This window comes from Cryptomeria japonica, chromosome 4 (genome assembly GCF_030272615.1).
Source record: "Cryptomeria japonica chromosome 4, Sugi_1.0, whole genome shotgun sequence".
NCBI lineage: Eukaryota > Viridiplantae > Streptophyta > Pinopsida > Cupressales > Cupressaceae > Cryptomeria > Cryptomeria japonica.
The window spans coordinates 185,887,870-185,901,788 of record NC_081408.1 but is presented as its reverse complement, the minus strand read 5'-3'; the positions used below and the strand labels follow the sequence as shown (position 1 = coordinate 185,901,788).

The 13,919-nt window shown below is 34.1% G+C and overlaps 1 protein-coding gene and 1 long non-coding RNA gene across 2 annotated transcripts; one reads left to right on the top strand and one right to left on the bottom strand.

The window, feature by feature from the left end:
* The first annotated feature begins 944 nt into the window (after positions 1–944).
* LOC131028088 (uncharacterized) lies at positions 945–9,776 on the top strand. Its single transcript, XR_009102566.2, has 2 exons — positions 945–1,280; positions 9,252–9,776. It is a non-coding gene; the product is annotated as an uncharacterized LOC131028088 (long non-coding RNA).
* LOC131028087 (sugar transporter ERD6-like 4) lies at positions 1,788–13,294 on the bottom strand. The gene is made up of 18 exons (XM_057958303.2): positions 12,950–13,294; positions 8,579–8,641; positions 8,395–8,484; positions 8,191–8,250; positions 7,948–8,013; positions 6,546–6,611; positions 6,340–6,415; positions 6,156–6,220; positions 5,940–6,032; positions 5,551–5,631; positions 4,099–4,183; positions 3,695–3,741; positions 3,508–3,570; positions 3,337–3,396; positions 3,073–3,129; positions 2,897–2,956; positions 2,353–2,467; positions 1,788–2,234 (listed from the first exon to the last, which is right to left on the bottom strand). The coding sequence occupies exons 1-18, from the start codon at positions 13,157–13,159 to the stop codon at positions 2,122–2,124; spliced, it is 1,470 nt and encodes a 489-aa protein (XP_057814286.2). The 5' UTR covers positions 13,160–13,294; the 3' UTR covers positions 1,788–2,121.
* Between the last annotated feature and the right edge of the window lie 625 nt (positions 13,295–13,919).

Genomic DNA, 13,919 nt, shown 5'->3' with positions numbered 1-13,919 from the left:
AATCAAAGGTATCCCTTTATTTGAAGGTGCTTTCTTTTTCAATTTTGAAGCTCATTCAACTCTAAATAACAACAAAAGCATTATTTGAGAAGCATATATGTGCATTTACAAGCTTCCCTATGATATGCAATATGCTCAACAATAGTGAATGATGACGACATGCAATGGTAATGAGGCCCCAATAGATGGTGAACATTTTGTTGAAAATGATTCAATGTATTCTGAAACATTAAAAGATAATATAATTATGTGATAATTCTAAACCAATCATGCAATGAACTATCAACAAATATGCTATGTGCTATAATGTTTTTGATGACTTACTATTCTATAATATGTGAACCCCATTGATATTCATTCATAATGAAAACAAATTAATACCATATATAAGGATAGACATATTGCATCAAGTTCTTGCCAATAATATGATTTTTTGTGTTAATATGATGATTTCATTAGTGTGCTACTAAAAAATTGGGTTAAGATTGTAAAAAAGGATTTATTTAATAGACATAAGATTTCCACAATCCATGACGTCTAATTAGTTGTCCCAATATATTTACTAATTTGTTAGAAATCATTTTTTTTTAATAGTTTAAAGATTATGATTTTCTTTTAAGTTTTTCAGTTTGATGTATCAAAATCCCAAAAGATGATACACCAATAAAAACATACAAATATGAAAAAAATTTAGAGTACAAATATAAACAATATAATTTAATATATTAAAAAATATAATGAAAAAACTCATGTAGATGATGGATGAAATGAAATTAAGAAAATAATTACAAATTATTAAATTATAAGAAAAAATAACTTTTAATTTAAATTATTTTGCGACCATACAATTATTAATATTAACAATTTAAGCACCGTAAACATTACATCTTTTTATAAAAATTAAACGATAAATTAATTTTGAGATGATCCTTTCTAAATACAACCAATAAAAAATAGAAAAGGGTTTACTGATCTAGTAATCATATGAAGATCAACAAGAAAAAATAGAAAAGGTTTTGCTGATCTAGTAATCACATGAAGATCAACAAGAAAATCGCTATTTTTTTTCCTGTCGCTCGCGATTAGGAACCAATTGTTTGCTTCTCCTTCAAAAAGTGGATTTTTTCTCTCCCGTTTTAATGACCAAAATGGGTGGATCATCTCACAGAGAATCATATTGAGAGTCTGAAGACCTAGATGCAAGCCATGATTGAGCACTTGGAGGGTAATGGTCAGGATTCAGTGGGATTCAGTGCAAATCAGCAACTTTGAGGCACCGGGTTCTCTTCCTAACCGACCTTTCCCAATGAAATTTCTGTTTGTTTACTTTTCTTTTATGAATTTTCTGTAGTGGTTGTTTTGTAAACAGTTGCCCTTTTGGGAGGGCAGTGTTGACTTCATTATAAGTGTTGTTTTTTATTTTGATGTTCTTTGTGAACATATGCCCTCTTTAAGCTTTCTTCGTCAATGTAAAAAAAATCAGATTTTGTAACTTGTTTCATATATTGGAATCTCTGTAAGTCAATTATACCGTCAGGATAGGTTTGATTAGTAACTCATGGTTTTTCCTATAACATTTGGGAAATCACATTGAACAGTTTCGAGTCTCTTTCAGTATTTATATCTGATGGAAAATTGCTTGTCAATACCAAATTCTATATTTTATCCTTGTACAAAGTCCATGACGCAACTGCACAAAGAGTACCAATAAAATATTCGTATTAATTTCACTCAGAAGATTTGGATTACAATTCTTACAGACCATATAATCAATATTTTAAAGCAACCGAAGAACCTAAAGCACAATATATCGCTATTCAATACCAAATGTCCATTACTATTCAAATGCTCCAGAAGTTCATTATAAGACCCTTTTGTCATGGTTTCTTTATCGAAACAGGCCATGGATTCTCATATATGGGCAGTTGTAAAGATGTTATGGTGTTTTGCGGATTCGCCGACCCAAATTTTTGAGGACAAAATATATTTCCATGTATGGTGCTTTATCTTTCAATTTCATAGCCAACGAATTTTATTGCATTCACAAACCACACCCACCTGATTCTTATATAGCAATATATCATCCAAGAGTACTATTTATAGTTCCTAACCGCCCCAAACTTATTTGTGTGATGCTTCAATTTCCTCCAGAGTTCTTCCTTTAGTTTCAGGTACAAACAGTACTACAAAGGTTAAGGTAAGACCACTGAACAGGGCATACAGCATGAATGTTCCTGCACGGAACAAACCCCAATTTTAGTTTCTGATCCTATGACAATGATCTCAGAAACAATAAAAAGGAAACCTACCCTAGTTTCCCGAATTGGAGTTGATGATCTGGTTAAAGGTTACCTGTTTCGCTCCATTCTAAGAGTAAGTTTATTGTCATTGTTACTGCCCAGGAAAGAGACCAATTGGCCAATGTTGCCATACTACCAGCAATGCCCTTGACATTGATAGGAAGTATCTGCAGTAGTAGAGTAGAATAGAGTGGGTGCCTTATAGTTGAGCATATATAAAACCACAAATCAGAACAATTTGAATAGAATCTTTCATAGATGGAATGTCTTATGTATAGGGAAATTGGACCAAGAAGGTTAACATTAACGCAAGATCAAAGTTTCAGAGCATTATAGAAGCCCAATTTCTACATTACCGGACATATCCACGTGCTTTTATATTGATGAGTTTGCATGAAGTATGATTCCTCGGGAAATGGTAATCATGACAAATTTAACCACTAGATCACATCCACTTCCTCAAAATTTGCAAATTGTTTCTTTAATGCCAAATATTATACTGGGTAAACCTCAATTTTCTGAATTGAAAAATATGGCCAAACTCAGAGTCTTTTCCAAAAATATTTCTCGAGTGTAAATTGGAGAAGACACACTACCTCAGACATAATAATCCATGGGATGGCCCCCATACCAATAGAGAAGGAGATAATGCAAGCCTGTGTCAAAGAGCAACAATGTGTCAAATTGATTGCTAGAAATTGACTATAATGGAAGTGTGATCATTTGCATTGAAATTAGAAAACCTGAGAGGTAACTTGACTCCCAAGCCTACCAGTAAACCAATTAAAGCTAAAATACTGGAAAGATAGGAAGCTCCCAGCACATGATTCTGCAAGATTCCATGGAGCATGAGATCAAACTTCAAAGTGAGGAATTCCTTAAGTTTCATTCTTCAGGTCATCAAAATACATAAATAGTTGGTTAACAATAAGAATTTATTTATTTTTCTGTTTGTCCATACCAAATGCATAAATTAATGCCTGCAAATGTTATGCATCTGCTACAAAAGAAATGTTGTGGTATTTGAAAAGACTACCTTTAGGTAGAATGCAATCCCTATGAGGAAAAGGCTGGCTGCCATTCCTGCAGATGAGATCTGGCAAAGTGAAAGAAGTGATATGTAATTTTCTTACAAAGATTCAGTTGAATCTGTGGTGATTTTCCATTGTGGTAGCAGAACATTAATATAAGTTTCTTATTTATTTACCATGAGGAGAAGACGCCTACCAGCCTTGTCCATTAGCCATGCAATGAATCCAGTCATCACAACCTATATGACATCATTATACAAGTTCAAGGCCATTAGTTCTGTATAAAAAATAACAAAGGCCTTATTCCAAATCTTTTTTCAAGCAATTGGCTGAATCACTTCCAGCTTAGGACTTCACAATCACCTGAACTCCAGCCAGTACAAGGGAGGCAACCTCAGCATCTGAGATACCTGTTGGATTTATTAGAAATTAATTACCATTTTCATTCTGGATTACACATTTCTTTCCCGAGTAGATTCCACATCCCTTACAAGACAATCATCTTTAACTTGAAAATCTCCTACAAATATGGGACTGCCCTTTGTTGTCCTTCTATTTTTGGCCAGGTACTTCCCTCATATAATTTAATATACTTTTGAATCCCACGGTCCTACTTTTTTCCATCTGTATACGTTAACATAATTTCTTTCTTTCTTGTCTTCCAAATCTTTTGTACTTTGAGGTATGTGCAATGCATGGATTCTAACATAGTTGTGTACGGACCACTATTGGTTGGTAGAAAATTAAGTTTTAATAAAACAGCTCACCAGCGGATTTGAAAATGGAAGAATTGTAGAACATGATGCCACTTATTCCTGTCAACTGCTGCAATACAAGCAGCCCAATGCCAATCTGACAGCAACCATTCTAAAACAATAAGACTCTTACACCATACATTTCCATTAATAAAATATTTCAAATACAATGCTAGTTCACATAATCAACTAAGATCTATAAAGGTAATCATTAGTATACATAGATGAAGCAAGCATAAAAGACGAAAGGCAGATGAAGGAATTCATGGATAAATTTGTAAATCTACTATGGTAAATGAAATTCTAGGGAAGATGCAGTTCTAGTGGAGATTACTAGAAAGGTGGTTAGTAGAATTTGCAACGAGAAGGTGGGCATCTAACCACAACTTAGCATAACTGCACTTGAAGGCTGTCAAGTAAAGGACTCAGGTGGATCGTGGATTTGCTGCTCTCTGGAACAAAGGGTATAGTTAAGAAGATGATGTGCCTAAGAAATGGAAATACACATATATGTGAAGGAATGTGAACATGGACATATAATGAAAATACACCTTTATTGGAGGATATATTTGATCCTTGGACAACTTGCATTATCAAAATAAATTTCAATATTGTAATTCTAAATAAATTCTTATTACTTATGAATTAAATCCATATGCCAAAACAATTCACTCCTTTAAGATACTTTCAATGATTGTACATATCAATGCTAGAGGAAAGGAAATCTAATATGCACTATGAGAGTTTTAGGACTACGATCAAGTGCATGAAACATGGTATATTGAAGACAATGTATCAAAGGAAAGAGTTAAAGTGATTCTTGCTATATAATTAGGGTCACATTTTTCATCAAACAAGGATAAGGCTTAATAATAAAATAAGAACCTCTTTATACTAATCTAGTGCAGGGAATGCTTAAAATGTCAAGCGTAATTGTTTCTCTGGAATTCGAAATATACCAGAAGGGAGATGGGTGATTTCAAACTCATGAACTATGCCCCCATTGAGTACTTACACAGAGGAGATGGAGATTGACAAACTTAAGAGTCACATGCTCAGATGTTCTTAAAACTGTGTTGCATACTAATTATAATGATTTGTGGGTGCAATCTATACGTACATTAGTTAGTGTTCAAGTTACTGGATGGAAGATAAAAGAATAATAATGAACTGCAATAAACTTCACTTGGAGAATACAAGTTAGAGACTAGTTTGGAAGAGCAACATTTAGACAAAAATGTGGCAGACATAACCAAAGGTGTCGTCCCTCTGACATTCCATTTTGTTGACATCTGACAAAGCCTTAGCCTTAAATCATCATAACATTATAAACAACTCCACCAACATCTTAACCAGAAGCATAGAGAGATTTCATAAACAATTTCCTGCAAAATTAGAGATGTGGAAAATATAGAGAATATATTGCAGATTCCTGCATTCACAGGGTAACGTAAGAATACTTACAGTAAGAGGGAATGCATATCTCCACTGGCACAACTCAGACGATTTGATATTTGATTCTTTCCTGTTAAGCTCCATTGCACTCTAAGGCACAGTAAATTTTCAGATCAATTGTAGCAAAGGCTCATTCTTGAAAACAACTGCCAATTCCCACTTGCAGGTTTGCTCTAGTAAATGAATTGCTCATTTGAGGAGATTAAATGCTATGGTGTTCACAAGGGTGGTCTGGTAAAGAAAAAATGGTACAAGATGTTTCTTTCTGCTTGGACCACCCAATGCAAAGCCAAAAATAACATTATGGATTCTTTTGTTCTGTATTTATTGTGATAGAACAGTAAGGATATGGTGCAAAGGAAATGAATGGGAGATAAAATTTTTGGTGAAAGAATTACCCTAATTTCAGTTGCCTCAATTGAAACATCACAGTCCAACCCACGGAGGATTTGTAAAGAAGCTTCGAAATCTAAATCTTTACCAATCTTAGCCTGTATACCCATAAACACAGATTAACCACGATGAGTTTTAATGATGGTGAAAAGTCTCAATCTCTTTATAATTGAAACTTAACACCTCATTAAAAGATAGAATCTAACTTCATTGAAGCATACCAGCCATCTTGGAGCTTCTGGGATTAAAAAAAGCCCAAGAACCAATAAACTACAAGGAATTGCACCTGCATAGCCATAAAATACTGGGAAGATGAGCATTATTTAGCAACTACTCCATGAAATTTTAACAAAATGATTTAAATTATACATTCTCCTCTCTTTCATATAATTTCCACAAATTTACCTGCAATTGCAAGATGCCTCCAGGAAATGAACATTCCCAATAGATATACCACAAATATACCAATTGTTATGGAAAGCTGTTTCACAAGTAGTTCTTAATTTGTTACAACTTGGACTTTGCAAATGAATATCATTGACCATATGTTATCTTTAAGGCCAGTATAAAGGTTGAGTTTTCAGCAAATACTGAATGGGTTAAGTTCTTACCATGTTGACTGTGCCAAGACCTCCACGCAAGTGTTTAGGAGCTATCTCAGCAATATACACAGGCACCTGAAAATATCATAACATATAATGCAGATGATTACGTGAACATCTATGCCATTTTTCTTCCCCATAACTCCAATTAGTATTCCCTGTTATTAGTCATGGAAATTTTTGATTGGCTAACATCCAAATGAAGAACAGCAGTGCAATATGGGAGTGTAAAATATCTGACCAATACAGACAAATGTCTGGAATGAAGGAATTTATATTGTTCGAAATTCTTGATGAGATAACTCAATTTTCATCTGAATATTGTTGTGGCAAGTAATAATTTCCATTTGTCCTCAGAAATCATCTTTAGCGAATTTTTAATTAGAATTACTTTGACAAACATATATCTCTATGCAAGTAATTGTTAATGTTTGTAACTTCAGCAGACATCATTACCTGCGATGGTTGTGAATTTCTTTTTGCTGTTGTTTTGTTTATCTTGTCGCATCTCTTCACAGTTCTTAAATTTTGCTTGACCGTTTTGAGCTCTATGGTCGTTGTGGCTTATTTCATCGCTTGTAAGTTTGTTGGAAGTGCTTCAGTTCTTTATCATATCTGTCACCGCACTTCTTGTATTGATTGTGCACTTATGGTCGCTTCGTATCTCCTGCGGTTCATCTCCTATTCTCTTCGTATTCCTTCCGAGGAGAGATTCATTCATGTCATCATCTATCTGGCTTTCGTCAGTGTGAGTTAATTTGTGACAACGCTTGTGTGGCTCATGTCGGTGTGGGAGTATGCTTCGGTTTGCTTTGTAACTGCCGTCGAAGTTATGGCGTCGTGGCTTTCTGCCTTCCTCCGTCTCGAGATATCTATTCGATCCCTTTTTCTCCTATAAAGTAGGGTCTGCAGTTTGTCTGGTGCGCGTGTGAAGTCCATAAGGAAGACAATCTATTTTATATGCTTCAGCGTTCTTCTGTGCATAAAGTGTTTTTCTATTTTTATATTCTTCAGGGACTCTAAAGATCATGTTCTAGTCGCATTGAGGAAGCTTCAGTCTTCAGAAGATATAATCAGCTTCTTCTCTTAATCGTTAAGTGTTAGCAATCAAATTTAGAGGACTGCTTATTCGAGCTTGAGAGCTTTGTATTCTATTTTGCATCTTCAATAAAACTTAAATTTTGGTGTGGCTGGGTTTTTCACCCTCAGGTGGAGGGTTTTCCCAGGATAAATTCTTGTGCTTCTTGTTCTTGTGTTTCTAATTTCTGAGTTTTAATCTTTCTGGTTCTATTCTTAACAGTAATAAGATCTGACTGGAAAGTACAAGTTATAAATCTTACAATGGAGGGAAAGCACAATGACGGAAAACTTGAACTTATTGTAAAGGGTAGTGATAAATCAATGAACTTACAGTGAATGATATGATTCCTACTCCCAAGCCTGTCAATGACCTACCTATATACAGAACTGAAGAATCCTGCACTGAGTTGGCAATAATGAAATCAAAATAATAAAATATATTCTTTTCATATGTGAGTTACAGATTTTTGGATGCTGAACTTAGAAACATGCATGCCATAATTCTAGGGCTATTTGTTTTTTTAGGTCATGCCTATATGACACAGAACTCATCAATGGAAGAACTGCAACTTGCCTTTGCCAAACAAATGGCTATCCACCCTAGAATATTGGGTATTGAGGCTACTACCAGTGCCTGTGTTTGTAAAGAGAAATTTTCAAAAAGGATCAGAACTTGTACAAGGGGCATCGTACATCAAATAAGATTGAAAGGAACAAGTAGTTTCATATATATCAACTTATATTTTCTTTTAAGGATCATGAAATCCTAAGAACATACCCCTTTTCTTCCAATATAATCAGCAAGTAGCCCACTGACCATAGCCCCAATCATCGCCCCGACATTGGACAGTGATCCAAATAAAGAGAACTGTAGAAGCCAATTCATCAAGAATGCTATGCTCGATATCCTCAATTCTAGCTGAGAGAGGTGCATACAATGCTCTAAGTGTAATACAACATACCTCAGCAATGGTTAAGTTGAGATCAGTCATAATGCTGCTCTCAGTGGGTGATGAGTATCCATTCTGCAACAAGATGGCTAATATCAATTTTCTTGGTTTTTTACCTTCCAAATGTCAATTCATCAATATTAGTATCCTATTTCATATTATGCACAAGAATGTTTAAATAAGTATCCAGGTCCTGCTTGAGAGGAGAAAGTGCACAAGAAGATTAGATCCACTTTTATGTGAGAGAAACAAATTGTTTGCATGGTGATTTTCTCTCTTATACTTATTATCGACTCCTACTATAAACAGTGTAAGAATTATAGTCTAAATATTCATTCTTTTTGGAGTAGGTTTTAATATGATGGATTTAATTCTAGAAATTGCTGAACATAATAAATAACGATGAGACATTTGTGAGATTTGAGCGAACTCTCACACACAAGTTTTCCAACACCTACTGAAAATAATTTCAATCAATGCCAGAAACATAACTGGGAAAGTACCATTGTTCACACACTTTCTATGGTACTATTCATAATGGGAATTAGTTTTTCTTCTTTTAAATTGTTAATATTGTAGCATCGTATGATTGTTTACATGAAAAATATTTTACTATTCTATATCTAGTAATGCTTGGAACTTGTAAGCCATATGCTATTCTCATTCTTAACTGTGCTTGTTGCAGGTTGTAATGTCTCATCGTTACAATAAAACAAATGCTATTTGGTAATGCTGGGCAGTGGCAGTCCTAAAATAAGTAGAGTTTACTTAGCGTGCTGTGCTGACGTTGAAGGATGCCTGCGATTCCTTGAGGAAGGATTAATAATAACAAAACTGAAATTACAGTGAAGTTTAGTTTTAATAAAGTCAGATGGCATGTTTAGAGTTTTGTCTATTAAAGAAAAAGGTATATAAGGAAGATCAATTATCGAGAAGCAGATGTCAGTTTTTGTAAGATATTCAGCAACCTGAGGATGAAACCCCCTGAGGTTTGAAATTTAAAGGACAAAAACCTCTTAATTTACATCACCAAGTTAGTGGATGAAAACCCCTGATTCAGACAGACTCAGACATTTCAAAGGCATTTAAATAAAGAGAGATCACTGCATATCGGAGGAAGATTTACAGCAGAGATAAGAGGATAAGTTCTATATTTTCTGAGATACATTTTAAGATTCAATATATTTAAAGAAAACAAGAAATTTTTTAATGGGGACATTACAAATGGTATCAAAGTTGGATCTTGCTAGCCTGCAAGTTTATTTTCATATGCAATTCAAGTGACAGAGTCAGCTAATATTATCAAAGAGATCGAAGAAAAACATAAAATTTAACAATAGAAGTAAAAATGGTTAAAGAAAATGACAACTGTGATTATGCAAATGAAATAGATAGAAAATTTGACCTTACGATTATGCAAATGCTACATAAGATAAATAATGCAGAAAATTCCAATAATCAAGATAGTGGGAAACTTTTAATGATAACAAGAATGAGCAAAAAAGTTTCACACAAAGAAACAAGTTTGGGTCTGTGGATAGACTCCTTCGTCCCACATTCATTCAAGGGAGAGAAGGAGTTGCCATTGAAGAATCACAAAATTCATTACAAAATGATATCACTGCTTGTTATGGGGAATATAGAAACCTCCCTAGAGAACTTGAAGAAGCAATGTATCTCACAAATTACATAAATATGACGAGAGAAAGAAATGGATCAAGAATGAAGCCTAGACCCAAGTTAAGACAAAATGAACGCCATCAGGCTTTGGGTAAGTTAACATTATCTACATTTGAAGGGTCTACTAAGAGTACTGCTTGCGCATGGGTGTAGAAATTAGATACATGTATATCATTGAAACCAATGATCAAGGAAGATGCCATCAAATTTGCAACCTTAAATTGGGAGGATCAGATCTTGAATGGTGGTACCATGGGTTGGTTACCCAAGGTCACAGACTAATAAACACATATGATGAATTTTGCAAAAGGTTATTTGAGAGATTTGATAGAAAGGATCCAAAAGTTCATTTTAGAGAATTGGGCAATTAAAATAAGAAGGGACAGTAGGGAATTATGTAGAAGAATTCCAAAGATTACCAGTAATGGTGCCCAATGTTTCAGAAAGAAGATTAACTATTTTTTTATCGAAGGACTAATTGAACTCTTAGCAGTTTGATTAAAGCATTTGATCCATTAACCCTTCAAGAAACTATCAAAAGAGCTTTGAATTTAGAAACTTTCGTAGCCAAGAATAAGTTCTTTCAAGAAAATCCTCCTATAAGACTGAATCTACAACCTTTTCAGAAAGGTTTTTCTCAACAAAAGGCATTACCATCGAGAGTTATTTTGATGAAGTAACCAAAAATGAGCTATGCAGAAGCAAATTGTGTTTTTCTTGTAGAAAGCCATGGGAACTTGGACACTGTTGTTTGGGAAAAGGTCAAGTGCATTACATAGAAGTAATGTCTGATGAGCAAGAAGAATCAGAACCCAAAGTAGTTAAATGTTAAACTAAAGAAGATAGTGAATGTTCAAAGGGCACACTTGCAATCTTGTTAGGTGCTCCTAAATATCATCCTTTTCGACTACTAGGGGTCCTACAAGGACACACTTTTATTGAACTCGCAGGGGTTTATTTAAATCATTTGATCTTTTAACCCTTCAAGAAATTATCAAAAGAAATTTGAATTTGGAAACTTCCATAGCCAAGAATAAGTTCTTTGAGGAAAACCCTCCTATAGGGCTGAATCTAGAACCTTTTCAAAAAGTTTTTTCTTAATAAAAGGCATTACCATCAAGAATAATTATGATGAAGTAACCAAAAATGAGCTATGTGAAAACAAATTGTGTTTTTCGTGTAGAAAGCCATGGGAACTTGGACACTGTTGTTTGGAAAAAGGCCAAGTGCATTACATAGAAGTAATATCTGATGAGGATCAGAACCCTAAGTAGTTAAATGTTAAACTAAAGAAGAAAGTGAATATTCAAAGGACACACTGGCAACCTTGTCAGGTGTTCCTAAATATCATCCTTTTCAAGTACTAGGGGTCCTAATTGATAGTGGAGTGACACACAGTTTTATTGATGAAGGATTAGTTGCTACAAGAGGTTTACAAATAGAATATTTCAATGGATTTAATGTTATAGTGGTAGACAGTTTTAACATCTCATGCACTAAGAAATTTCAACAATTGGAGGTTACCCTTGGTAGACACAAGATGCAAGATGAGTTCTATTTGATGGGCATATGAAAACTGATGTCGTCTTTGGAGTGCAATGGCTACACTTTTTGGGACAGTTTACACAAAATTATCAGAGGATGGAATTCAGGTTCAAATTATAGGGTAAAGACGTAGTGTTACAAGGCATTACTGGGGGAGCTTCTAGAGTTATTAACAACAAAAAGAATGGAAAGATGTTGCAGGAATGGACAAATATGGGCAGCACAATGTTTAGTAACATCTACAATCACTGCAAGAAAGAGCTTTAGGAAGTCAAATTATTCCTTGTTAAAACTACCCCCACTTGGTGATAAGAAAAACTAATTTTGATTCTCGAGGTTATAATAAATTTTAGATAGAAAAAGTTAACAAATAAAACAATGACAAAATATCTGATTAAGACTGAAATTTTGTTACACTGAGCTCTTAGTAAGGAGTAAGGAAGAGAAGTAAAAGTTGAAGCTAGGTTTACTACCATTAAAGTACTGTACCTAAATCAATTAGTAATTAATTCATATACTCATTTACTCCTCTCTCATGACGTGAAGAATAGAAGAGTCTACTAAATAGCCTATAAGTAATACCATGCCACACATGGACAAGTCAAGGCTGAGTGAGAAAAAATTTGACAGAACAGAATCTCCTTGTCCCTAGCTTCTAAGCTTAATTGAGCTACATGGTGTGAGTCCTAGAGGGAAACCCCTTGTAGGCTCCTACTTAGCTTCTAAGGTAATGGCCTGACAGCATAAACCCCTTATACAGGAAAATTGTGAGGGATTAAGCTTCTTACAGTTGCTTCATCGACTCTCAGACAACATTGAGCGGAAGTTGCAAGCAAAGTTTAGCAGAATGAAAAACCCTAGCATGTGCCTTTTGTGTCGATAGATTCCCAATGAAAATGGGTTTTAAGCCTTATAATGCTTTCATGAGGATTGCAATTGACCAGTAAGTAAGGATAAAATGAAATGCTACTTGGGCTGTAAACCAAACCCCCAAAAAGATGTTCTAACCTTCATGGTGCACATTTCTATTTGGCTATTACAATTAACAGCTTGAAAACATCAAGAAGAACAATAAACAAGTAACTGTACAAATGAAAGAGAGCAGATGAATCCATTCCCCATAAAATGACTGGTTACATCAAAGAGAATAAAACTTACTGTGAACCCATATTGCAGAGGACCCAAAGCTACGATAAGAGTACACAGTAGAGCACTAGTAGAACTTTCTTTGGAAGTAACCCCTGGAACTTGACTGCTGTTGCAACCTTTCTCAATGACAATACTGGAATTGCTATACCAACTATTTGATTGATGAATCAATGGTCTCTTTACATCTTCATCAGTCTCCAAATCCCCATTAAAACTCATTTTCAGCTCAAATCACAGCCCAAATGAAAATCCTACTAAAAATCTAAATAAATGAACAAAACATATAACAAAAACAATTGAACTGCATAAATTTTTTGAGTCTACATATAGTTTGTGCATAATCCTGGTTGGTGACTTATAAAAGAACTTATCAATAATTTCAACTTATTTTAGCTATCCAACTTCATATAGGTGAAAAATACTGCCATTTTTCTTTGGTATTTTGTTATTAATTAAAAAATTAAAATTAAATAGAAAAACGGTCAAATTCTTGTCACCATCTATCCAGCTTGTGATTTTTTGATTTAAGCATCGCTCCTCAACTTTGTCAATTACGTGAGATACACAACTGAAATGGTTGCCAAATACCTTTCAATCATGAGTATTGAATAAACGACTTGCATGAGCAGTTAGTGTCCATAATAGATATGTTAATTTTGAATTCTTGAGAGTTTATAAAAAATGAATGTCATGCTGAATCAATATTTGTTAATTAATAAATAGATATGTTAATTTTGAAACTCAGTTTATTAAAAATGTTAGAGAGAACTCAAATCTTCAATAAATTAATAGAAATGTTAATTTCAAAATTCAAAGGGTGTTATGTGAGTTCATCATTTTTGTGAGTTGAGTTATAATAAGGTGAAAAGTATATATGATGTATGTTTTGACTCATCTTGATCTGTTTATCTCGAATGTAATGAATAGCATATAAGTGGCATGTTTATGTATATAAATACTTAAATCTAACTTAATCATA

What these genes read in the sequence shown, in the direction of transcription:
- LOC131028087 (XM_057958303.2), bottom strand. Translation starts at nt 13,159, where the DNA reads ATGAGTTTTAATGGGGATTTGGAGACTGATGAAGATGTAAAGAGACCA. An exon ending in TAGCCATTTGTTTGGCAAAG is followed by an intron (nt 8,014 to 8,190) that starts GCAAGTTGCAGT and finishes AACTCAGTGCAG; the next exon opens with GATTCTTCAGTTCTGTATAT. An exon ending in CATGGATTATTATGTCTGAG is followed by an intron (nt 2,468 to 2,896) that starts GTAGTGTGTCTT and finishes CTACTACTGCAG; the next exon opens with ATACTTCCTATCAATGTCAA.